The sequence below is a fragment of the Epinephelus moara genome, chromosome 18 (genome assembly GCF_006386435.1).
Source record: "Epinephelus moara isolate mb chromosome 18, YSFRI_EMoa_1.0, whole genome shotgun sequence".
NCBI classification, from domain to species: Eukaryota; Metazoa; Chordata; class Actinopteri; order Perciformes; family Serranidae; genus Epinephelus; species Epinephelus moara.
Window position 1 is genome coordinate 27,904,484 of NC_065523.1, and position 25,598 is coordinate 27,930,081.

The window sequence follows — 25,598 nt, forward strand, 5'->3', positions numbered from 1 at the left end:
CTGTTGTTAGCTGACAGGAGTGGCACCTGGTGTGGTCTTCTGCTGCTGTAGCCAGGGGCGGACTGGGACTAAAAAACAGCCCTGGACTTTGACTCGGCCCAGCCCACAACAACCGGTGCGCGCAAAAATACTTAAATCTTAACACATGATACTATACCTTCCAAATTATAGCAATAGCACCGATGTTGACTAGATGNACTGGGACTAAAAAACAGCCCTGGACTTTGACTCGGCCCAGCCCACAACAACCGGTGCGCGCAAACTCATCAGCCCCAGACACGGGTGTCAAAATACTTAAATCTTAACACATGATACTATACCTTCCAAATTATAGCAATAGCACCGATGTTGACTAGATGTTGTGTTAAGAGCATAGTGTAGAATACTGACTGAGAAATAAATGACACAGTCCAGATGTCTCTCTGCTGAAAAATACAATGCAGGTGACTGCCTGAAACACACAACAAGACATGGTATGAGTTTTGATAAATCACAGTGTAAAGAGGCTGTAATTATACAGTTTAACTTGAATACATCTGCACCTGCTGCACACGGCTGCTCAATTTGCGTGACGTATGCGCTTCCTTCTTCTTCAATTTGATTGCCGGCCAGCCGGCTCATAGATATCTATGGGCTGGCTGGCATCCAATTTAAAGGCTGCCACCTAGCGGACTGGACATGGAACAGTAGATTATCAGGGAGATAAAGAAACAAAACAAACAAAAAAAAAAAACGGTGACGACTGCGTGGCGGCCACCGGCCGTCCTGGAGTACCGGCCGTTCTGTGATTCTCCAGAACCTCCAGATGGCCAGTCCGCCCCTGGCTGTAGCCCATCTGCTTCAAGGTTGGACGTGTTGTTGGTTCAGAGATGGTCTTCTGCAGACCTTGGTTGTGACAAGTGGTTATTTGAGTTCCTGTTGCCTTTCTATCTTCAGACCATCCTCTGTAAACCCTAGAGATGGTTGTGCTTGAAAATCCCAGTAGATCTGCACTTTCTGAAATACTCAGACCAGCCCATGCCATGTTCAAAGTCACTTAAATCACCTCTCCATTCTGATGCTCGGTTTGAACTTCAGCAGGTCGTCTTGACCATGTCTACATGCCTAAATCCATTGAGTTGCTGCCATGTGAATGACTGATCAGCTATTTGCATTAACAGTTTAACAGATGTACCTAATAAAGTGGCCGGTGAGTGTGTATACGGATTTGTTCAACAACAGCAATAAATGAGAAATCAAGTGGGTTTAATATTGAACCCCAGTATTTTGTGTGCACTGACGTGTTTCAGAGTTACAGCTGAACTTCAGACATTTGTGTTTCAGAGTTAGATTTGACGAGTGAAATTAAACCAGGCGGGCTGGAGAGAAAATTGCCCCTCAGATAGTTTGGTAAAAAAGGAGAGGACAAATGATTGGCGGTTTAAATCAGCTTTTGATTGATCATTATTTCTACACTTTTTCCCACTCTCTGCTTCTTACTCTTCTTCATCTTCTCACATCTCCTCTTCCTTGCTGTGCCCCCTCCCTCTACTTGTCTCCCTTCCCTTTTTCTCTCACCCATTCATTTTCCCTCTGTCCCCCATACAGGGCGATGCAAACCGCTCTTACTCCGACGATGACAGGTCTTCCTGTAATTTTGAGGAGAATGACAAACAGAAAGATTCTCTGCATCTCTCAGGTATTAAAAGCCTCCGGGAGCTTCACAGCATTTATTGTTTCATAATGATTGATTTTCCTCTCACCACTGAAATCATGACTGATTGCAATAATTTACAATCTTCCCCTCTCAAAAAAAATGCCAACTTTACGCTAATCATGCTGCTGTAAGATTGTTATCAGCGATCATTTTAAGGGTAACTTAAGTGTTTTTCAGCCTGGACCCCTTTCCCCATATTTTTTATGCCTAGGTGACTTAAATAGGAACAACATTTTTTTAATTGGTTCAGTACTGAGTGAGTGCGCTGCAGCCGACAGCAGTGAAACAGGCTGCAATGTAACCACTCTGAGCATTTGTGCACCGTCAGTTTACATCCATTAAAAGTGCTTGTTGTTGCCACTGACAGGCTCAGTTTGTTATTCTGAGTGTCTGACAACATTTAGAAAGGATCCCTACAGAGATAAATACCTTTTTGTGAAAGAATAAGATTGGGGTTTTTTTAACCAGAAATTATTGCCAATCCTCCGAGGAGAGCTGCGGGCAGGAGGACAGAGCCCTCATAGTGTGGGCATGAATATATCCTTCCAGCCATTTTCCTCCACCTATCTGGGGCCAGGTCGCAGGGGCAGCAGGCCAAGCAAAGCATCCCAGATGTCCCTCTCCCCAGCAACGCTTTCCAGCTCCTCCTGGGGGACCCCGAGGCGTTCCCAGGCCAAATGAGATATGTAATCCCTCCAGCGTGTTCTGGGTCTGCCCTGGGGCCTCCTAACAGTGGGACGTGCTCTGAACACCTGCCCAGGAGGCATCCTGATCAGATGCCCGAACCACCTCAACTGACCCCTTTGGACGCGAGGGAGCAGCGGTTCTACTCCGGGCTCCTTACCCTATCACTAAGGCTGAGCCCAGCCACCCCACGGAGGAAACTCATTTCGGCCGCTTGTATCCACGACCTCATTCTTTCAGTCACTATACAAAGCTCATGACCATGGGTGAGGGTTGGGACGTAGATGGACCACTAAGTCGAAAGCTTGCCTTCCTGCTCAGCTCCCTCTTGACCTTGACGGTCCTGCACAGCGCCTGCAACACTGCAGAAGCTGCACCAACCTGCCGGTCAATTTCACGCTGAAATAAACCCTTAATTCACCCAGTTAAATGTGAAAATATGCTGTTTCTATACAGGCTAAAATTATTGTTTCCAGTGATGAGGTACTATGATATATGTGCTCTAAGGTCATAGTGTAACTACCTCTGCTGCCATTTAGCACTCCAGAAAGCTATCAGCCATGTTGATGTGCCTTGGGAATTAAAAACTTTGCCTGCCGTCCGATTTCCACAACAAACATCACTTACCATCTTTTTCCTGTCTGAAATGTGAGCTGCACAACGTAAATAATACATGCCTGATGCCACGTCTCCATCCACTCCTCTCCCCTCTTCCCCCTGTAGACATAACAAAAGTGAACAGGCTGAGAATCACGCAGTATCAAGTAGCATTTAGCGGCACATTAGGGAGGCCTCTGATGATGTCTGATCACACTTCTTCTCAGCCAAAATGCACCTTTTAAATGTCAGCTTACCTGGAAAAGAAATACAGTTGGAATGTTAATAGTACCTGGAGACCTATTCCACCAAAAGATATGTTTGGGAACGGACTAACCACTGACATGATATCCCTCTCTTTCACCATTATAAGCTCCTCTCTGGCTCCTCTAATGTGATTTAGTGTAAATTAAACCATCCTCTCACTCTCTTATCTGGCCATAACATCGTGCTGGGACATTTATGTTGTAAAGTGAAGGAAGGTGCCAAGTTCTGATTGCATGGTAGAAACAGAGAAGAAGCACTGGGCAGGGGAAGGAAGGGCTTCTTTAATGCTGTCTTTCTGTACCTCCATTCTCATTCTTCTCTCCACACCCTCTTTCCTACAGACCCAAAGATCTGCACTCTAACTCCTAATGGGCACCTGGATCTGTCCCCACTGCCCCATGGTCTGTTTCCAGGGGAGAGGCTAACCTTTGCCCTCGGCTCCAGGAAGAACAGTGTTATTTCTCTTGGCAGGGCCAACTTGGAGCAGAAGGCTATGGTAAGTAGAGAGGACTGAAAATAATACATGGTTCCTGGGTAACTGACCTGTCATTTGGGGTTGGGTCAGTGTAAGCATTTTTAGACCGATTTCACATTAAGCCATACACAGGACCAGACCAGTGTACTGAATTTTACCAGGTGTCCCACCTGACTCTGCAGCCCCAGTGGAACATAATGACATCGTGTCCCAACAGCCTACAAGGTTCATCATGAAACGTCAGAGCTCTCTGTCCACACGAATGCATCAACTATGCACTTCTTGCCATCTATCTATGTTTGTAACATTACTTTTTAAACAGAAAACACATGTTTTCCCGGCTTCTTCATATTGCCAGTGTTTGGCTCAGCAGTAAACTGCACACTGCCTGTCAGACACTAGCAGCTCTGTTATTCCATTTCTAAACAAATATAATGTAATGTTAATCACATTGTCATATGGTTTATTATTAATGCAATACAAGTTGGATTTGGAGCCATGACGCCGTTAGCACAGGTTGCTAATTTTGAGTTAATTTGCCAGAACATGTTATAATGACAAAATCAAACCAGTTTAAGCTCAAACACCGGATCAGACTGGCCTGGCACAACCAGAAATCGACCCACCTCCACTGTCATTATGTTTTGATTTGACTGAGACAGTGTGAAATTATAGGCAATGTCTTTGACGAGGACAATCATGTGCTGCAAAGCTATTACTTTTTTCAACCCAGCCTTGTTTGAATTACGGACAGCTCTCACGGAGGTAATTCCAAGCTTCATGTAATGAGAAGCATATGATTACATCACATATTCTAATTTATTCCATTGTTTTGAGATGTGTGTGGTCATTGGTTGGGTTCTGTTTATGTTTGTTGGTAATCCAGCCTGTCAGAGCAGATCCAGACTGTGTGGCTCAGGATTAAAGAACATGGAGGAAACCTCTCTGTCTCTGTCTCAGTATCCAGGTCGAGGTTACCACAACTGGGGCCGCCCACTGACCAACCAGCCTCAGGCCTTGTGGGCCCGCCGCTCCAGCTGGAACAGCCTGGGAGGATGCCGCCCCTGCTCCTCCTCGTCTCCCTCCGCTAGTCCAGCCTTCACCCCTACCTCTGCACGGCCCTTCTATGGCTACGGCCTTGGGGGTCTCGGCGGAGTGGTCGGAGGAAGCCTCCGTATCCGTGGTCCCCGTGCCTCCTCATCCCCGCACCACCACCTCCAACATGTCCACCCAGACGAGGAAGAGTCTCTCCTGTCTCCTCCCCCTGTTGCTCCACACTCTCTTCACCTTCCCCATCCTGTGCTCCCGGGTCACTTTGCACCCAGGAGGGACCGCAGAGCTCTCTCACTAGAGCTGCCCCACCTGCTGCAGGTCCCAGGACTAACGCACCCTCCACCGCCGCCACACCACCTGCCACTCCCCGTGACACTCCATGCTCACAACAGGAAGAAGAGCTTCTCTGGGGGGGCGGTAATCACTGGAGGTGGTGGCGGTGGGCTGGACAGTCTGGGTGGCTTGGGAGTGGTACACCAAGACTGTAATGGGAAGACTCCTCTGTCTCAGCTTCTCCAGCCTCCTCCTAGACACCACACTGAGCAGGCTGGAGAGGCAAACCCTCAGAGCCAGCTGATGGCCGACGTCTTCCCACAGGTTAACACACGCAGCAAGGACCGGGAGGACCTGGACGATGATGTTGAATATGTAAGTTATTGTTAAGTGTGTGGGATGGAGGGTGATAAAGGTCCAGGGTATTTCGGCAGAAATGGAATATGTTTTCTTTAGTGTATGATCACCTGAAAGTAAGAATCATTGTGTTTTCAGAAGAATGAGTCGTTTATATCTACACAGTGAGCGGGCTCTCATCCATGGACTCCACCGTTCTTCTACAATAGCCAAGAATGGACAAACTGAACAGTGGCTCTGGATAGGGCCATTTGCGTTTTCGTGTTGTTCACTGTAGTAAGCAGCCCCTTCATGACAAGCCAACAGTATCAGAAAAACATTGATTTTTAACAGTGTTTTTAACAGTTTTAATCACCGGGTCCGTTTGTTTTGGAGAGGAAGAGTCCTCTGCAGATAATTCAGCTCCTGGTAAAAACGTCCTGAGCGTCTGGATCTTAAGTTACAAAAGGAAAAACTGAGCACACATTTGTACATGCTCTGCAGCAAGCCAAACAACATCAGAGAAATGCTGTTTTGTTATGTGAAACTGCCTAGGGGCCGAACACATGCTGTGTCTTTAGCCACCTGGAAAACGTGAGGTCAGGCACTGGGTGCTACTCTTGACTTTTTTGTTTCACCTTTCAAAAGCGCAGCAGCAGGTTGTGTCTGAGGTTGGTAAGCAACCTTAACAAGTATTGTATCATAGCCCATTTACCTGAAATCCTGAAAGCAGAGCTGATCTTCTTCCAGGCGCTGTTTGTAAGACCAGACAAAAAGCTCTGGCAGCCATGCTCTAAAATGATCAACTTCTTCTCTATCAAAAAGCTCTGGCAGCCATGCTCTAAAATGATCAACTTCTTCTCTATATTTATGGAAGAAGGGAAAGATATTCGTCATCTGTGATTGGTTGGTCCTCGTCACAAAAGATATTCGTCATCTGTGATTGGTTGGTCCTCGTCACATTTGTTTTGGAGAGGAGGAGGCATTTAATGGACAATTCTCATCCATGGAGTTCACCATTCTCCCACCATTCTTCTACAGTAACCAAGAATGGACTAGCTGAACACTGACTCTAGATAGGGCCATTTGCGTTTTCACGTCGTTCACTGTAGTTAGCAGCCCCTTTGTGACGAGCCAACAGTATCAGAAAAACATCGATTTTCAACATGAAAGTGCTTTATTCAGTGTTTTAATAACCGGGATCATTTGTTTTGGAGAGGAAGAAACCTCTGCAGCTAATTCAGTTCCTGGTAAAAACCTCCTGAACGCCTGGCTCTTAAGTTACAAAAGAAAACACTGAGCACACATTCGCACATGCTGAGCCAGCAGCCCATCTGCAACACACCAAACAACATCGGAGAGAGATGTACGCAAAACTGCTTTAGGGGGCTTAGACATGCTGCGGACGAAGGGAAAACTAATTGTCTGCTGTGATTAGTTGGTCCATGCCATTGGTTTGTGGCATTCCAAAAGTTGAACTTGGTGTATCAAGTTCATCAAGATGTAGCGCCCTGAAAAATAGGCGCTTGGGAACGCAGTCTACATCGAAAACAATTATTTTGAGGGTGTAAAAAACGCGGCATGTGTATTTTGTGGTTTTGCCAGTTTTAATTGACTGGTCAGTTTGTTTTGGAGAGGAGGAAGCTTTTAATGATAATTCGTCTCATGGTAAAAACATGTTGAACAATGAACACTGAAGGAATCCCAACCAAGAGTTCACACTTGGTACAGGGGAGAAGTTTCAGCTGGTTGCAATCTGCAATCCCCCGGCTAGATGCCACCAAATCCAACACACTGCTACACTTTTAAAGGCTAATAGCATAGCAAGCTTGGTGAGTAAGTGAAGGTAGCTCATACTATCATTTCCTGTGATACCAATTCCACAGATGCAAACAAGCATCCCTAAGATGATGTGTAACGGCATCTACAAGGAACAAAGAAGCACAATCTCAGCCTGTGATTCTCAATAACTGAACTATTAGCTTTTGTGTTAAAGTACAAGATTTTACACATTCAATAATCTGCTGCTCTCTTGTGTAGGATTTTCAAGTACTTTGTATAAAGCCTGCACTCCCTATCACCTGGGCCTCGTGGGAGACCCATTGTTTTCATTGTAAACAAGTCTGTGTATGAGAGAAACAAGGTTAATTAGAAAGGACTATTTAGACAGCGGGGGAGAGAGCTATACAGATGGTAATGTTGGAAGATGCTCCGAGCTGTTGCTATAGAAGTGTTTCACTTTCGTTAATAATTTAAATAGGCAGTCTAAACAGGCTTTGCAATTTTGTGTGTCTGCCTGATTATATTGTGCAAACTATACGTGATGTGTGTCGATATGTGTGTTGCAGAGCTTGTGCTTCCGCATCCAGAAGATGTTAGAGGCCTACAGACCAGACTGGTGTGAGAGCAGAGAAGATTGGTCTGTCTTCCTATTCTCCCCGCAGAACAGGTGAGTCACCTTTAGTCCTCGCTCGGCTTCTATCTTTTTCCCTTTTAATCAAATCTGCTGTACGCCGTGCTTTTAGTGATCGTCTGCATCAAAAGTGTGATGACTCAAAATGTGGGCAAAGTCTTTCATCGGCTGGCCACAGGACGCGTCTCATCAAAACAATATCAAGGATGGGTGGGCAGACTCCGTTCCTCCACCTCATCAATAGGAAGGACAGGTTGCCAAGTTTCCGCAGAGAAGGACTACATTAGAGTATTGATCGCCACCTTGCAAATAACAAAAGGGATCTTTTCTGCCCTCTCCCCTCCTGTTAGAGAGCAAGGAGCAGGCCTCGGGGGGTAAATTTAATACCATAGGCGATTCATTAAATTCTGCATTAACGTGTGGGGATATTGTGTTACAATGTGCGGTTTCAATAGACACAGTTGAGTTTTAATAAAAGCCATTTAAATGTCCCCACGCTTGTTCCAAAACACAATCCCTCTCCTTTCTTTTCATCCGTTCCAATAAACACTGCAGCAAAGATATTTAATTGCTTTTTGGCAGTACACGGTGTCACATGCTAAGGTTTGAAATGCATATTCAGTATTTATACGTCCCATCTCTCTCTCCGTCTGTGGCTGTTTCTCTCTTATCTTTCTATTCTGTTCTCCCAGCAGAACACTGTACTCAGGAGTCGGCTGCTTCTGAGAGTGTTGTTAATGTAATTTGTTTGGAATTAGGAGCGATGTAAACAGCGGCTGAATGAGGCTATTTACTCACCAAGATGTAAGGGAGCTCCCGTGCAACTGTCAGGAGACTTGGCTCGCGTTCTGATTGGATGGCAGAGGTTTATAAATTACGTCTGGGCAGAGTGTGGCCTAACCTCCATGTATTGTTCCCTCTGTTTTCTCAGGCTCTTTTTTGTATTAATAGCAACTGCAATGCCTTTTTAAACTTATCTGTTTGCTTTCTACTCTTTATTCATTCCTCCTCTCCTCTCCCCTTGTCTCCTCTTCTCCTCTACTCTTTCCTTCTCTTCTCCCCTATTCCCTCCCCACGTCCCCTCTCCTATCCTCTTCTATCCTTACCTCGTTTCCTCATCTCCTCTCCTCTTTCCTCATCTCCACTTGTCCTCTTCGTTCCTCTCCTCTTTTCTATTCCCTGGTGTCCTTTTCTCTCTTTTTTTCTTCTCTTCTCTCCCCTTGTCTCCTCTTCCCTCCACACATTTCCTTTCCTCATCCTCTCTCCTCTTTCCTCCTCTCGTCTCCTCTTCCCCTCTCCTCTACTTTTCTCTTCTCTCCTGTCCTCTTCATCGTCTCCTCTGCTCTCCTCTTTTCTTCTCCTCTTTACTCGTCTCCTCTTTTCCTCTTACCTCCTCTTCTCTTTTCTATTCCCTTCTCTCCTATTCCCTCCCCACATATCCTTTCCTCTTCTTTCCTCTCCCCTTGTCTCCTGTCCTGCTCTACTCTGCTCTTTTCTTCTCCTCTCTCCTGTTCCCTCCCCTCGCCTCGTCTCTTCTTCTCTCAACTCCTCTCCTCACCTTGTTCACTTGTCTCCTCTCCTCTTTTCTATACCCTGGTGTCCCTTTTCTCCTCTTTTTTATCTCTTCTCTCCCCTCTCCTCCTCTCATCTCCCCTTTCCTCCCCACATCTCCTCTCCTCCTCTTCTCTCCTCCACTTGGCCTCATCTCCTCTTCTCTGCTCTTTTCTTCTCTCCCGTACCCTCCCCACATCTCGTTTCCATATCTCCTCTCCTCTTCTCCTTCCTCGTCTCCTTTTTTCCTCTCTCCTCTTCTCCTCTTTTTTATTCTCTGGTGTCCTTTTCTCCACTTTTTCCCACCTCTTATCATCTCTCCCCTTGTCTCTTTTTCCCCTCTCTCCTCCACCCTTCCCACATCTCCTCTCCTCCTCTTCTCTCTACTCTTTTTGTCCATTCTCTCCTATTCCCTCCCATCGTCACCTCGCCTCTTCTTTTCGGTCCTCTCTCTTCTCCTCTCCCCTCGTCTCCTGTTCCCCTTTCCTCTACTCTTTTCCTCTCTTCTCTCCCACTCCCTCCTCTTGACTCCTCGCCTCTTCTTTTCTCTCTTCTCTCCTCTTCTCCCCCCTCATTCCTCATCTTCTTTCCTATTTTCTCATCTCCCCTTTTTCCCTCCTCTTCTTGCCTCCTTTCTTCCCTCATCTCCTTATCCCCTGCCCTGTCCTTTCCTATTCTCTCCTTTACCCTCCCCTTGTCTCCTTTCCTCAACTCTTCTTTCCTCTCCCCTTGTCTCCTCTCCTCTCCTGCTGTTCCAGGTTCAGACAGATATGCCAGTCCATCATAGCCCATAAGCTGTTCGACTATGTGGTTTTGGCCTTCATCTTCTCCAACTGCATTACAGTAGCTCTGGAGAGGCCAAAGATCCTCCAGGGCAGCTTGGTAAATCCATCTGAAATGTGTGTCACTCTGTGCATGTGTGCCTACGAGCTCCCGTCTGCAGCCTTTTTGTGGCAGCTTCTCATATTCTCTGAGGATGAATTCAATTTTTATTATCTAAAAGGTGCAGTAAGTAAGATTTTACTGCCCTTAATCGGCCCTTCTCTCCTTTCTGACTGTCACCCCCTCTCCTCTTCCTCCTCCTGTTTGTCTGTCCAGGAACGAGTCTTTCTCACCATCTCCAACTACATCTTTACTGCCATCTTTGTGGGCGAGATGACACTCAAGGTAACCTTTTACAACCTGTCTCTCTATTACAACCAATGAGTCCTGAGTGTGGTGTGTGCAGGCAATACAGAGAGGCATCTTTTTTGTCTATCTCCTCCCGTGTCTCCCTGCTCGTCTCTCTCTCTCTCTCGCTGAATTGACTTCGCTTCAGTGCTCCCAAAGCCCGGCCCCTTCCCTACCCCTCTTTCTTGGCAATCCCCATGTTCCTTTGGAGAACAGAGCAATTAAGCAATGTCATTAATTAGCAGCTAGTCTTCTCATATGGATGTGGTCCTTCTCCAGTACTCCCCCACACTCTCTCCCTCCTCCCTATCCTCGCCGATGTTGACTGTTTCTTTTTTTAAGTTTATGTCTCCACTTCCTTAGGGTCCCTCTGTTCTCATCGGTCTGCTTTTTTCCGACTCCTGATCTTTCCCCGTCCTCCCTTTCCTTTATTTTCCCCTCCCTCCCTCCCTCCCTCCCTCCCTCCCCTTCGCCACCGTCTCTGTATTCTCTGCAAAAGACTTTGGCACAAGTGGGCCATCAATTATGCACTCCCACAATCAATTATTAACCAATCACAGCCCGTCAAGAAGCCACAGGCTTGTCAGCCCCCTGGCCGAGCCGTACATGCCTCCCCTCTGTGTCTCTGTCTGTCTGAGCCTCGCGGATCTCCATAATGTGTGTTGGTGTGTGATAGTTTGTGTAGCATTAATCTCTCCGTAGGACTCCACCACTGAGTTTAGTGCTGTGTACAAGATGCAGCCGCATAAAAAGCACAGCAGGGTTGAGGAATTGGTCAGCATGTTGCAGAACTTTTTAGAGTGTTATTTTATGAGGCAGCGTCTGACACAATGTCGCACTACACTACTACTCCTAATGATTGCAGTTGTATGACGTAGCAATGCTGTTTCCTGTAATATCTCTCAACATAAAGCATTAGATTATACGTAAATATATAATAAGAACAATCAGATTTGTGAAGTCGATACATTCTTGGAAGTTTTGCACATTCAGTTTACTTTTTGGCATTCAACCCTAAGATGTTTGCCAGACACTGATCCTTCACCCATCTTGATTTGTTTGCACGCTAACCCCCGCCGTCCCTCTGAAGCTTTACCAGACACTTTGCAAATGTCACTTGCAGATTTTTGATGCTCCCACTGCTGCTTAGCAAAACACCAAATCCAGCTGTTTGCATATGTATTATAGTGCCTGTACAACGACGTCCAGCCCTCACTCTTGAAGTCGCAGAGGAGTAAAGTACCATTATATGTCAAATGGTTCCACAATAAACCTTTTTACGAGCAAAGTGAAAGGCATTTTGGACATATACAGTGTATCACTTTACCAGTTATTATTACAGTAAACACACTGTCACCTGTGCACTCTTTATAGTGATGCATGGTGTGTAAGTGTGTCTGTGTCATAATTACACATAGGTACCATTTACTGTGTGTGTTCTCATTTTTTTCTCCCAATTTTCTGTTGGTGTTTGTGTGTGCATGTGCGCATACACCAATCAGCCAAAAAATTAGAACCACTATTGGGTGAAGTAAGTAACACTGATTATCTTGTTACAATGCAATGTTCTCCTGGGGAACTTCTCGAGGATGCCACTTGATGTGCTCCACCCACCTGAACACCTCTGCAGATGGAGTATCTCTCATCATAGCAGCGGCACTCCCCAATGACAGTGGCCCCCCAGCAGGAAAATGCCCCACGCCACACTACAGAAACTGCTCAGGAATGGCCTGAGGAACGTGACAAAAAGCTAAAGGCATCAACCTGGCCTCCGGATTCCCCAAATCCAAATCTGATTGAGCATCCATGGGACATGCTGGTACCTCAGAGGTAGCCCTAATCCACGGTGGGGCCACCCTGGATTGGACACATGACCTCTGGGGTGCTGGCTTCAGATCATTTGAGACCCGTCAGCTGTGAGGTGGGGTACCAGCATGTCCCAAGATGCTCAATCAGATTGGGGTGTGGCAGATTTGGAGGCCAGGTCGATACCTTGTTCCTCCAGGCCATTCCTGAGCAGTCTTTGTGGTGTGGCATAGCATGTGTGTGACTTTGGCTTATTTCGAGAACACATTTCACGAAAGACCAGTTAACTGGGGACGGTTCATCCAACTGGGGACAAAAGCAGTCCCTAGTGTCCCTTGTTGGAAAAATGCTAATTTTTGGGTTACTGGTCAAAGTTAGGGTGGCTCATGGTGGCTCAGGAGGTAGAGTCGGTCATCCAATCATCACATTGGCAATTTCATCCTCGGCTCCTCCAGTACGGGTGCTGCAGTATACTTGGGCAAAATACTGAACCCCAAATTGCACCCAATGGCTTTGTCATCGATGTGCGAGTGCATATTAGTGTTTAGTAGCAGACAGCACCTTTTATTGTAGCCTCAGCCACCAATGTGTGGATGTGTGTGTGAATGGATGAATGTGATTTGTAGGGTTAAAGTGCTTTGAGTGGTCGGAAGACTACAAAGGCACTATACAAATGCGGGCTATATCATTTCGGGAATACATTTCAGACTAAAGACCAGTTAACTGGGGACAGTTCATCCAACTTGGGACGAAAGCAGTGTCCCTTGTTGAGAAAAAGCTCATTTTTTGGGTTACTGGTCAAAGTTAGGGTGGCTCATGGTGGCTGAGGAGGTAGAGTGGGTCGTCCATTAATCGCAAGATCGGAGGTTTGATCCTCGGCTCCTCCAGTTTGGGTGCTGAAGTATACTTGGGCAAAATACTGAACCCTAAATTGCACCTGCTGCCATCGGTGTGAGTGCGTATAATCTTTAAGCTGAGCGAGTTTTATGGAAGCCTCGGTGGATGTGTGTGTGTGAATGGGTGAGTGTGACTTAAAGTGCTTTGAGTGGTTGGAAGCATAGAAAGGCCCTATAGAAATGCAGGCTATATAATTTCCCCAGCAGTGACCGAAGTAAACGTGTGTGTGTGTTTGAGCATGAGTGTGTAGAAGATCTTGTTAGTGTCAACAGCCTGTTTTCCTACAGCTGCTGACAACTTTAATGTCTGTATCACATCCCTCATCCTCTTGCTCTTTTAGTTTCCTCTTGTTTTTGTTGTTGTGCTACACGTTTGTATTTTTTCCACATCTGACAGTTTATTTTACAGAACTGCTCCAGAAACAGACAGGCCATGTTCTGGTACTCTGCCTCACCTAATTTTCTCTCTTCAGGTGGTTTCCATGGGTCTGTATGTGGGCGAGCAGGCTTATCTGCGGAGCAGCTGGAACATTCTGGATGGCTTCCTAGTTTTTGTGTCTTTGATTGACATTGTCGTGTCCATGGCGGGTGGGGCTAAGATCCTGGGTGTGCTAAGAGTGCTCAGGCTTCTCAGAACATTGCGTCCCCTCAGGTATGGACGAACTAATAATTAGTGAGTAATTTGCATCTGCTGACGATCATGTTACGTACGTCAGCTCTGCGCATTGTCTGTATGGTTTTATCTTTACAAGTTCCTAATGCTCTTAAACACAATGACTGAAGAGTGATGCTCCGATAAAAAATCCATTTGCAGAGTTGTTTACCAATCACGACAGCAGACAGAAAATGTAATCACAATTAATCAATTATGTCCTCTCCAATGAATCTGTTTTTCCTCATGAATGGTGCCATCTTTGAGGTAATCAGTGCAATTATAAGGATGTTCAAATGAAATAAAATAACACACACTGTTATTTGTATTTCGTATCTTCCTCTTACCCCTCCCCCCTCCTCAGGGTGATTAGCAGAGCTCCAGGTCTGAAGCTGGTGGTGGAGACCCTCATCACCTCCCTTAAACCCATTGGCAACATTGTCCTCATCTGTTGTGCATTCTTCATCATCTTTGGCATTCTTGGGGTGCAGGTAGGAAAAAACGAACAGCTGTTTTATGATACACACATTGTAAACATGTCCATTTGTGTGTCCTGTGGTGTCCGTCCCTTTACTATGATTGTAAAATATATGATTCTCGCCCACCCTTTCCTTCTTATTATCTTTGAAGCACACATGCATATCTATCTAAAATAAATCTCATTGTCTTCCTACTTCTTTCATCGCTGCACAACAGTTTGACCAGCTCATTATTTCACTCAAGAGCACCCTTTCATCTCGTCAGAGGAGCCCACAAAGGCTTATTTCTCTCTTTTCATATAAGTAGCCGGACAGCATCGAAAGCTTAGTGTCATTGTTCTTCTGCTGACAGCTGTTTAAAGGCAAGTTCTTCTACTGCTTCGGCCCCGACGTCAAAAACATCACCAACAAGTCTGACTGTCTGCAAGCCAACTACAAGTGGGTCCACCATAAGTACAACTTCGACAACCTAGGGCAGGTTAGTATCACTGGTGTTTTCAGCATGTCTGGTGTGCATTATGGGACCTTTTAAATAAGTCCCCTTCCACTCAAACATGTGTTTTTCTTCTGTTTATGTCCCCTAAAACAGTGGTTCCCTACTGATCGGGCCACAGAGTCCGGATTTCTCCTTAGTCATTAGTTCAAGCTCCACAGAGTTTAATATATTCAGCATCATACTTGCATTTGGCCATGTTGCTGAGCTAGTTTGCTGCTTCTGTTAAGTAGCTGTCCATTAGTCACTCACTCTGCAGCAGGAAATGTCACTTCAAAATGAAACTCACTCTGCAGCAGGAAATGTCACTTCAAAATGAAAGCTTTGCGGCGGAAATTCACTGTACTTCAAAATAAATGTGTTTTTTTTACTAACTTGATACATTCACAAGTCACTTGCAGTCCATTTTAGAATGTAACCACGACCCACTTTTGGACCACAACCCACCAGTTTTGAACCACTGCCCTAAAATGTCTGACTTTGACTAGACTGACTCCAACCTGTGCAGATTTTGTTACTGGAGGTATGTCACTGATTTAAAAGCTAATTGCTGTCTCAGCGCAGAGCGGATTTGTCAGTACTGAAAGTGTAGTTAGCATTAGCATAGTGAAATTTTTGATAGCAGACATTGTACAGTGGGCAGTTTTTGGATGTAAACTGGACCCTCTAAATTCCTTCCACTATCTACCAAAAACCCCATTGAAGCAGATGTCATTGTATATTTCCTAACAATTAAAACTGTTTCAGTCACTGCCAGTTAGCCTCCAAGCTAACAAACAACTGAAATAAAAGTTGCTAACTACACTCGCCATTCTGATATGTCTGCTAGCTGTCACTTTTGGTGCGCAACAGACCCCTCATCTGAGTCTGGGCCGGACTGAGGATGCTTTCACACCTGCCCTGTTTGGTTTGGTTCAGTCGAACTCAAGTTCATTTGCCCCCTAAGCGCAGTTCGTTTGGGCAGGTGTGAACACAGCGATCACACTCGGGTACGCACCAAAACAACCAGACCGGGACCTTCTTGAAGAGGTGGTCTCGGCCAGTTTCAAAAGAATTCTGGGGCGGTTTGTGGTGAGAACGTGTTCCGACCTTGATCCGAACCAACTGCAGTCGCTTTATGCATTTTTGGGTTAAAAAAGCATTAGGAAGTTACAGTTACATCTAATGCATCAAAACATTGTTTTCTAGTTGGAGCCGCGCCTCGTTTTCAAACTGTATGGTTTGACTAAAATGAACAATGACAGCAATATAGTCCACGATGAGCAGCGCTAAATCAACCTGCGTAGTTTTCCCTCCATTGTGACATTAGAAAGTGTCACATTTATCTTGCAAGTGTACTCTTCTTCAACATTTTGTTTACTTCCTGGATTTTTCCCACATGGAAATTCTGACCAATCAAGAGCAGCTTTCTCGTGCAAGGCATTTGATCTGGTCCATCCCTGATTCAGACCAAAGCAAGTGAACTCTAGGTCTGGAGGCACCCTGAGGCTCAAACATGTGAGGCTAAATTTCTCCGATGTTTCCTCTAGCGCTAACGTTAGCCATCTTGATGAGCGCCGCTCTTACACCAGTCAACTAGCAGTACTAGTGCCGGAGAAAGTGGAAAGCGAAAGCTTAACTTTGTTTTTGTTTTGTTTTTTTGTGGGAAAACCATGTCAAACAAGATATGAATATAGTCGAGTATTTTTACATTCTTCAAAAGGAGTCTGAACGGAGACTTTATTGTATGTTTGTCCATAAAATAAGGATAACATTTTTCCTCTTTGCTCTCTGCCTGCTGTTGTCCAGGCTCTGATGTCCCTGTTTGTCCTCGCCTCTAAAGACGGCTGGGTCAACATCATGTATCACGGCCTGGATGCTGTGGCCGTGGACCAACAGGTACCTGCATATAAGCTGCACAGCAGCAGATTTTTATTACAAAAAGCTTTAGGCACCATCCAAAATGTAAACTGACTAAATCTTTTCCTCCTTCCCTCTCATCTCTGTTTTGTGACTTAACTCCTTCGTCACCATATTTCATATCGAATGTCATCGTGGCCACTCCAACCCCAGCCGGTGACCAACAACAACCCATGGATGCTGCTGTACTTCATCTCCTTCCTCCTTATCGTTAGCTTCTTCGTCCTCAACATGTTTGTCGGCGTGGTGGTGGAGAATTTCCACAAGTGCCGCCAGCACCAGGAGGTGGAGGAGGCCAAGAGGCGGGAGGAGAAGCGTCAGCGGCGCATGGAAAAGAAGAGGAGAAGTAAGAGAGAGGAATGTCAGGAGATGAATAGCAAAGAGGGCATAGAAGGAGTATGGAAGAGGAATAAAACAGAGGCACATGAGCAGTTGGAGGAGGAGACAGAAATAGAAAGGAGGGGTACAGTAAGAGAGAAGAGGCAGAAATAGATTTACAGAGTTACAGTGGGTACAATCAGTGATTACAAACACTTACATCCAGATATAATGATACAAATAACACAGTGCCTGAAACCAAGAGCTTGAACAGCTCACTCTACTGCTGTTATTGCTGTGACACACAAGAATCACTTTCTATTAGCATGTAGAGCTGTGATCAACACTGATGAAAATATGTGCTGTAGATAGGAAGAGAGATGGAAATAGAGACAGACAGATAATAATAAACACACAAACAGCAAGTGTCATAATTGCTAATGTGCTCTGCAATTTGAGAGTTGTGTTGATAGTGATTCCAGCTTGATCAAAGCTTTTTTAAATTTTGCACTTCCAAGCGCTCAGTGTGGGCAGGGCTTCACTGGAAACATAATCTGCTACACAGCAGATGATCTGGTGTACAAGTGGGAACAGGAGCATTTTGAAGAAGTATTTTTTTATCACTGCAGATAAACATATTACTTTTTTTTTAAAAAATTAGAAATGCGCTTTACGGTGGCTGATAAGGGCAAATGCACTACAACAGCTTTCCATTTGGAGAAACGTGCTAATTAAAAACCACATATAAACACCCCAAACAAATACAACAATGGAAACGTTCTGTAAATTCAAGAAAGAAAGTGCTGCAGAAAACCAAATACACTGACAGCAAACACACTGCAAATAGTCAAAAACACACAAACCCAGAAAACAAATGTAATTTATTTGCAAAAACAGATTATCTCTGTTTGTATTTATTTTACAAAATAATTTATTTTTTTTGTGCACTCAATGACTGCTATCTGTTTTCGCAAATAAACTCTTTAAATGCATCAGAAAAACACTGCACATCCAGTCAATGTAGTCACCAGGCCTGTAGGAGGCGCACTCAGTGGAACAGCCTTATTACCTCCGCCAAGGAGGTTATGTTTTCGCCGGCGTTGGTCTGTCTGTCTGTTTGTTTGTCTGCAAAATCACTCAGTTATGAACAGATTTTGATGACATTTTCAGGAAAGGCAGTTATGAACAGATTTTGATGACATTTTCAGGAAAGGTGGGTAATGGGACAAGGAACAGATGATAAAATTTTGGTGGTGATGGGTTGAAGCAAAGTGGATAAAATAATAAAATAGCGCTAAATAGCACTGTGTATTCACCGAGTTTTAGAATAGCGCTAAATAGCACTGTGTATTCACCGAGTTTTAGAATAGACTCATTCCATGACCAGACAAGCGCCACCGGTTGGCAGTGGCGAGTAGGCCTACTTGTTCTAAAGTTGAAATTAATGTTCTGTGTTGGAAAAAAAGAAAGTGAAAATTCAAAAAAACATATTATATTCTGTGTTGGTACAAAGTAAAAACAAAATAAATACACCACTGTGTCTCCATGGTGAAGGCATATATAACCTAATAATGATAGTGATGCAAATAACCTAATTGTGATGCAGGCTGCAAAATCTGATGCAGAGGGGGAGGGAATATCACCTACTTGGCGGAGGTCTGCACTCTCTGAGTGCTTTTCTAGTTTTTAAAATGAGAGAGAGGGACCATACGAGAGAGTGTCTGTGGATTCCAATACCCATTCGACCCTACTATTTTGTAAGACAAAAAAGATCTAGTATGTCGTTATACATAGTATACCAAAAATACCAGGGTGTTCTACTGTGTCCGATCACGTTGTGCAGTTTAAAATCAGCATGCTTCTCTAGCTATTCTGACCCACAATCCTCTGCACAGTGGAAGATACGTCACATCGACTGAGTCACAAACAGATGACAGCTTGGTGACAGCTGTCAGAGCTGCGATAACAGATGACAGCACATTCCAGTGACTAATGACCAGCGAATAGTAGTTACAGGAATATTAATTGTTTAAGGCAACAAAATAATCATAAAGATAACCAACAACAAAAGCCCACGAGTGTGAAAATAACAATAACAGAAATGCGTATGTGATTTTACTGTTGTGACAACTATGTATGTTGCAAAGTAACAACAGCAGTGTTCCCTGTGTTGACCTGCGTCTCTGGTGTGCTCGGCAAATGGCGTTTTGTTACATCTCCAAGGTAACGGATACATGAGCAGGAGGGTCAAAGTTCAGGGTGCAATGTTATGATGAAGTAGTATATCCTGATAGTGTGCATACAGCATGCAACAGTAAGTACTTTGTTTGGGCCGCTGCTGCACTTAGTATGAGTAAAAAGAAAAGGTATGTGATTCAGAACTTGTGTTTGGTTTTAAAGCTGGAATAAAAGTGGAGTAAAGAGGTGCCATTACAGGTACATATTCTCAATGAACTGTCAAGCCGTCGTCTGTTTGTGGCTCAGTCTATGTGATGTATCGTCCGCTCTGCAGAGGATTGTGGGTCAGAATAGCCGGAAAAGCATGCTGGCTTGCATGCTGCAAAGTTGGACCGGATGTAGGAGAACATCCTGGTCTTTTTGGCATACATATGGCCTTAGTCTTTTACAATATGATAAAAGAGCAACAGATTTACACAGCTAGCTACGCTGGAAAACCAACAACATGTTTAAATACCCATACCACCATACTACATGCCAGAAAAAGATTTAGTATGACACAATACATAGTGTGTCGAATATAGTATGCCAAAAATACCAGGATGTTCTACTACATTGGGTCAGATTTTGCAGTATGCAAGCCAGAGTGCTTTTTTGGCTATTCCGACCCACAATCCTCTGCACAGCGGACTGAACCACAGACGACAGATTGACAGCTGTCAAGCTGTCAGAAATGGCACTGACAGATGACGGTGCATTCAGGTGACTGATGACCAGTTGATTAATAATGAAAGGAATATGAAATGGTTAATTGAATAAAACATTCCTAAATAAAACCACCAAAAAAGGGCATGAGTATTTCATAACAATAACAGAGAAATGTATAGCCTCTGTAATTCTACTATCGTAAATATGTTAGAATCTACAATGTATACACTTAATACTTATTGCAAATTAACAAAATCAGAGCTGGCCAGGTTGATTTCCGTCTCTGATGAGCTCGATGAACAGCACTTTGTTTTATCTCCATGGTAACAAATGAGTAACGTTATGAGTAAGTAGTATGTCCTGATTGTGTGCATACTGCATGCAACAGTACACACTTTTTAAAGGCAGCTGCTGTACCTACTTTATGTAAAAAGAAAAAGAATGTGATTTGGAACGCACCCCGATACTATCTAGTCTCATCAGCCTCTCTCCCTGACGGCTCAAAGATCAAGCTGTTCCATGTAGACCTCCCCCTAAAGGCCTTGAGAACATCCGCCGTGTTGACTGGATATACAGTGATTTTCTTTCGCATTTGTTTTCAGGGTTTCATATGTTTTTGAATTGGCTTCATTTCTGAAGCTGCAGATTCTGGGCGGCACAGTGGTGCAGTGGTTAGCATTGTTGCCTCACAGCAAGAGGGTTCCTGGTTTGAACTCAGGGTGGGGGAGCCCTTCTGTGCAGAGTTTGCATGTTCTCCCCGTGTCAGCGTGGGTTTTCTCCAGGTACTCCAGCTTCCTCCCACAGTCCAAAGACATGCAGGTTAATTGGTGTCTCTAAATTGTCCGTAGATGTTAATGTGAGTGTGAATGGTTGTCTGTCTCTATGTGTCAGCCCTGTGATAGTCTGGTGACCTGTCCAGGGTGTACCCTGCCTCTCACCCAGTGTCAGCTGGAATAGGCTGCCCTTGTTGGCTAACATACACTTAGATAACAAACTTAATATGTTTCAGAACTTTACTCATATATTTCTCTGCCAACAGAAGCCCAGAAGCTGCCCTACTTTGCCAGCTATGGCAACGTCCGCCTGATGATCCACACACTATGCACAAACCACTACCTGGACCTCATCATCACCTTCATCATCTGTATCAACGTCATCACTATGTCCTTAGAGCACTACAATCAACCTCATGTAAGCAAAGATGCAGAGATGTGCATGTGGTGGCTGCAAAACAAATTAGTGTGTCGTGTTCAGGGGGGTTGAACAGGTCCAGCTGTGTATGTGCGTCTGTGTGTGTGAGTGAGGTGATAAATGAGGAGAGCACCTTGCATACTTGCATTTGTGTAAGTAATTAGAGATTTGTGCAACTTAGCTGTGACTCCCCCTTAAAGTGCCTGTTCCACAAAATGTGGACTAAAAAAGATAAACTCCTACAGGCTCCATCTCAGTGGGAAGAAGTTATGCTGGGGTTTTTATGCGGAGTATTAATGTCTGTCAGATCTTAGTGGCTGTTATCCTGCTCTTACATAAAGCCTTCCCTTTCCCCAAACAGCAGCATCTTAAAAAGACACAGTGATACCGCTGACTGGTCAGCCACCATGAAACTGTATCCAGGCTGTGTGGCGTGTGTTGTGAGTAGCATGCAGTTCATACAAAGGAGCTGTGATTGCACCGCTGATTTGATGCGGCCTGTTGTCAGAGCGCTGTTAGCTGCTCAGTACATGTGCTATCTGTCCATTCATGTGTGATGAATGGAGGTTGAAACGCCTGATAGCGTTTTTTTTTTTTTGTTGTGAGGTAGAGAAAAGTGATTATCCTTGAGATAAGATGCCCCTTTGACCTTTTAAAATGGAGCAAGCTTTTTCAAACTGACCGAGCATCGGATAAATATCACAGGTCTCGGCTGTATTTGTCAGCTGTTTGTCTTGACATTTGGCAGCCTCCCACTTGTTAGAAGCTACAGCTCTATTTATGAAAGACGAAAGCAGCCAAGCTGAATAAACTCCAGTCTGTGCAGTAACTGGACGCTGGACTGGATGTTTAAGACAATTAAAACATTAAATATTTGAATACTGTGCAAATACATTTTAGCTTAAAAAAATATATTGCTCCGGGGATGTAGTGTGTGAGTGTTTGTGCTGCTGTGAATGGAAGATGCCCTGTTGTTGCCTCTGGCATGCTTGATTTTACTCTACAAACAACGGAAACAATTCCAGTTCTACATTCCCCCTGCCGCTGATACTCCACCTTACCCCACTGCACACACACACGCACACACACACATGCCCCTTTTTTACTCTCTCTTTCCAGTCTCTGGATCTCGCCCTGAAGTACTGCAACTATTTCTTCACCTCCATGTTTGTGCTGGAATCAGTACTCAAACTCATCGCCTTCGGCTTTCGCCGCTTCTTCAAAGACAGGTACAGTCTTTGTGTGTTTATACCTTGTGTTTTAGCAGCGTGATTGTGTGTGAGAGTCTTTCTCTTTCTGTCTGCATGTAAATGTATCTACGTGCTTATTCGTAGGACTGTGTATACATGTTTAACTATAACACAAGACTGCTTGGTGTCACTGTAGAACTCATTCCATCCACAGTGGAGTAGACTGTACTGTACCTAAATGATGATTTTCAACCAGCTTTTTTTTAATGTGGCTGCATAATGAGGTCTACATTTCAAAACAGTTAGAGGTTCAATGGACCCTATCAAAGCGGCGCACAGCACAGCACAACAGTCATTGCTAGTTTCACACCCACAGTTGTCATTTTCATTGCCAGCACCCACGGTCTGTAAGTAGCATCTGGGTGTAGGTCTCAAAATGAGGTGTGGCCAGAACCGCCCACATTAGAGGAGTGGATAGATATTGTAAATTATATTTTTGTTATGGAAAAGATTACTTTTTCTCTTCATCTTCAGAAAAATGTGTTCATTAAATTTGAAGTGGGTGAAATATGCAAGACCCTTACGACGTGATTTTGGGGAGGTATCATACAAAAGGCCCTGTAATGTGTAGTCAAGCAAACCTCATTGACTGCTATTGTTTTGTTTTTTTCTCTCTTTAATTCCTCCTCATGTCTCCCCGACATATGGCGCTTATATGTACACTTAGGCCCAATCCCAATACCCCCCCTTGCCCACTACCCCTTGGCCCTCAAAATGAAGCAACGAGGGGTAGGAGTTGAAATCTTTCCCTAGGAATTGGGNAAATTGAGGTGTGGTCAGACGTGTTGTTGTCCTGTTATTACTTTGAGGCAGCAGAAAGGAATTACACCACTGACCAACATAAACCCTGGTCTAAAGACAGTAGTGTGGAGTAGAGTGGAGTATTTTAATGCAATTAGCAAGGCTCATCATTCAGATAGTGAGATACGCCTCCATAGAAGGCTTCACACCGCTCCTCCACTCTGCTTGTTACACACAGGGAGGCGTGCATGGGCTGTGGGAGGGTGAAATAATACATCATTAATGAGGAAAATAATTACATTCTCTAAAATGTGAACACAGCAGATAGCAGAGCTGCAGAGCTGCTGTCCGACTCCTCATTAAGAGAGACGCTGTGTGCCTTTACACACGAGCAGCAGCGTAAGTTCATTGATGAATTCAGAAGCTAAACATTTAATTCTCCTTCTGTCAACTTCATAAATGCTGTTTTTAGTTGTGCTGCTTAAACGTCCCACAATATTTGCTGCGGTGACGTTACTGTTTTTACTGCAGAAAAAACGCTTGCTTATCCAAATTGCCAAATCCGCCATGCAGATAGCAGTGCGGCAGGTGCAGGCACACCTGGCTGTTAAATGGAATGGGGGATGACACTCTAATGGGTTAGATTCACGTTACGCCCAGAACACACCTATGATTAATTAAGGGACTGAATACAACCCCTCTGCCACTTATGCCTTGTTTTGTGCTCAGATTATGCACCGTTTAAATAGCACTTACGCCATGCACTTAGGCCAGTGGTTCCCAACTGGTGGGTTGCGGGTCCATTCTGAATGAACCACTTGTGACTCACAAACGTGTCAGGTTTGTAAAAAACATTATTTATTTTGACGTATAGTGTATTTCCAGCACAGAGCTTTAATTTTAAAGTGCTGGTTCCTGCTGTAGAGTGAGTGACTAACAGATAGACACTTGACAGAGACAGAAAACTAGCTCGATGACGTGGCCAAACGCATGTATGACGCTGAATATGTTATGTGTGGACCTTACACTAATGACTAAGGAGGAATCTGGACCCAGTGACTGGACCAGTTGGGAGCCACTGCTTTAGAACATGCGCTATAGATCATTTCAGTAAGGCCCAATGTCACCAAAAGTGATAGTGTCTCCCTACAGTATGTTTTTGTCTGCTCAGCTCTGTCACTCATCAAATATTTTAAGTGAAAATTAGACATTAAAGCCGCCATCAGGACTCCAGGCACATGCCATAATCTCCTGAATTAACATATAATATAAATAGTGCCACAATAAACAGTTATTTAGTTCAAAGTGTGACAGCTGTACAAATCCCACAAAGCCTTTTGCTTTGATCATTATAAATGGAATAGAGAATAACGGCTTTGACGATGCAGAGGATTATGAAATATGTTGAAACATGTGAGCCGGCTCTGACACGTTCTGTTATTAAGTTGGCTGAACCATGACAGCTATCACACATCATCAGTTCTGTCAGAGACAGCCTGCTGAAATGTCCTGATTGCAACAGCAAGACGCAAGAATTTATGTTTTTAAAATAGTATTTAGGTTTCCATGGTCACCATCAAACCATTCTTTCATTCCTGAATCTCATAGAGTTTTATTTGCAGTTATTAAAGCTTTGAAAATGGATATGACAATGCTTTTTCTAGGGCTGCCCCGGACTAGGAATTTTCCTGGTCGACCAATAGTCGTCATTTATGGCCATTAGTCGACTAGTCGCCTGCATGTTTACGATATTAATTTAATTATTGAATTATATATTGTGGGCGGGGCAACACATTGGTTTGAGTTGAAGGTGTGAGAAAGAATAGTATCAGTAACACTGTTAACACTGTGCTACATTACAGAGAAATACAAAACCGTACTAATGAACCTTCATTAATATAGGCCTATATTTTATCTACAAGTGCACGTCACACACTGAGCGAGCCGCCTGTTAATGACGCTGTGGGCTAATGGGCATGTAGCTACTTCCATGTTTCAGATGATACGTCATGTTTGTAGTCGACCAATGAAGATGAGTTTACATATCACCTTGGGTTCGTCCTTCACCTTCTCAAAATGATCCCACACTTTGGATTTCCTGCCCGACATGTTATTAACTAGCCTGTGGAATAACTGCAGGTACCAGCCCTGGAAATTAGGGGCCGTACATATGCTGCGTCTTTAACCACCTGGAAAACACGAGGTCAAGCTCTGCGTGCTACTCTTGTGCCTTTTTTGTGCCAGCTTTCAAGTGCGTAGCGGCAGGTTGCGTCTGAGGTTGCTAAGCAAGAGCTGATCTTCTTCCAGGCGCTGTTTATAAGTGTGTAGGCCTATCGTCTGTGGGACAGATGTAAAGCTCTGGGTAGCCCTGCACTAACATGATCAACTTCTGTGTAATTATCAGACTGAATATTTACAGAAGGGAAAGATATCTGTCGGCTGTGATTGGTTTGTAACGTGACTCCTGTCTGA

The 25,598-nt window shown here is 44.4% G+C and overlaps 1 protein-coding gene across 1 annotated transcript in view; it reads left to right on the plus strand.

Moving 5' to 3' along the window:
* Positions 1-25,598, plus strand: part of LOC126405033 (voltage-dependent T-type calcium channel subunit alpha-1I-like) — a 266,041-nt gene that overhangs the window by 195,414 nt on the left and 45,029 nt on the right. Inside the window, exons 15-27 of the mRNA XM_050068546.1 lie at positions 1,588-1,678; positions 3,586-3,740; positions 4,680-5,420; positions 7,730-7,830; positions 10,104-10,227; positions 10,444-10,512; positions 13,691-13,869; positions 14,234-14,360; positions 14,701-14,826; positions 16,630-16,719; positions 16,894-17,086; positions 20,984-21,135; positions 22,255-22,364. Of these exons, the coding sequence (XP_049924503.1) occupies positions 1,588-1,678; positions 3,586-3,740; positions 4,680-5,420; positions 7,730-7,830; positions 10,104-10,227; positions 10,444-10,512; positions 13,691-13,869; positions 14,234-14,360; positions 14,701-14,826; positions 16,630-16,719; positions 16,894-17,086; positions 20,984-21,135; positions 22,255-22,364 (2,258 nt within the window). The remainder of the gene's footprint in view (positions 1-1,587; positions 1,679-3,585; positions 3,741-4,679; positions 5,421-7,729; positions 7,831-10,103; positions 10,228-10,443; positions 10,513-13,690; positions 13,870-14,233; positions 14,361-14,700; positions 14,827-16,629; positions 16,720-16,893; positions 17,087-20,983; positions 21,136-22,254; positions 22,365-25,598) is intronic.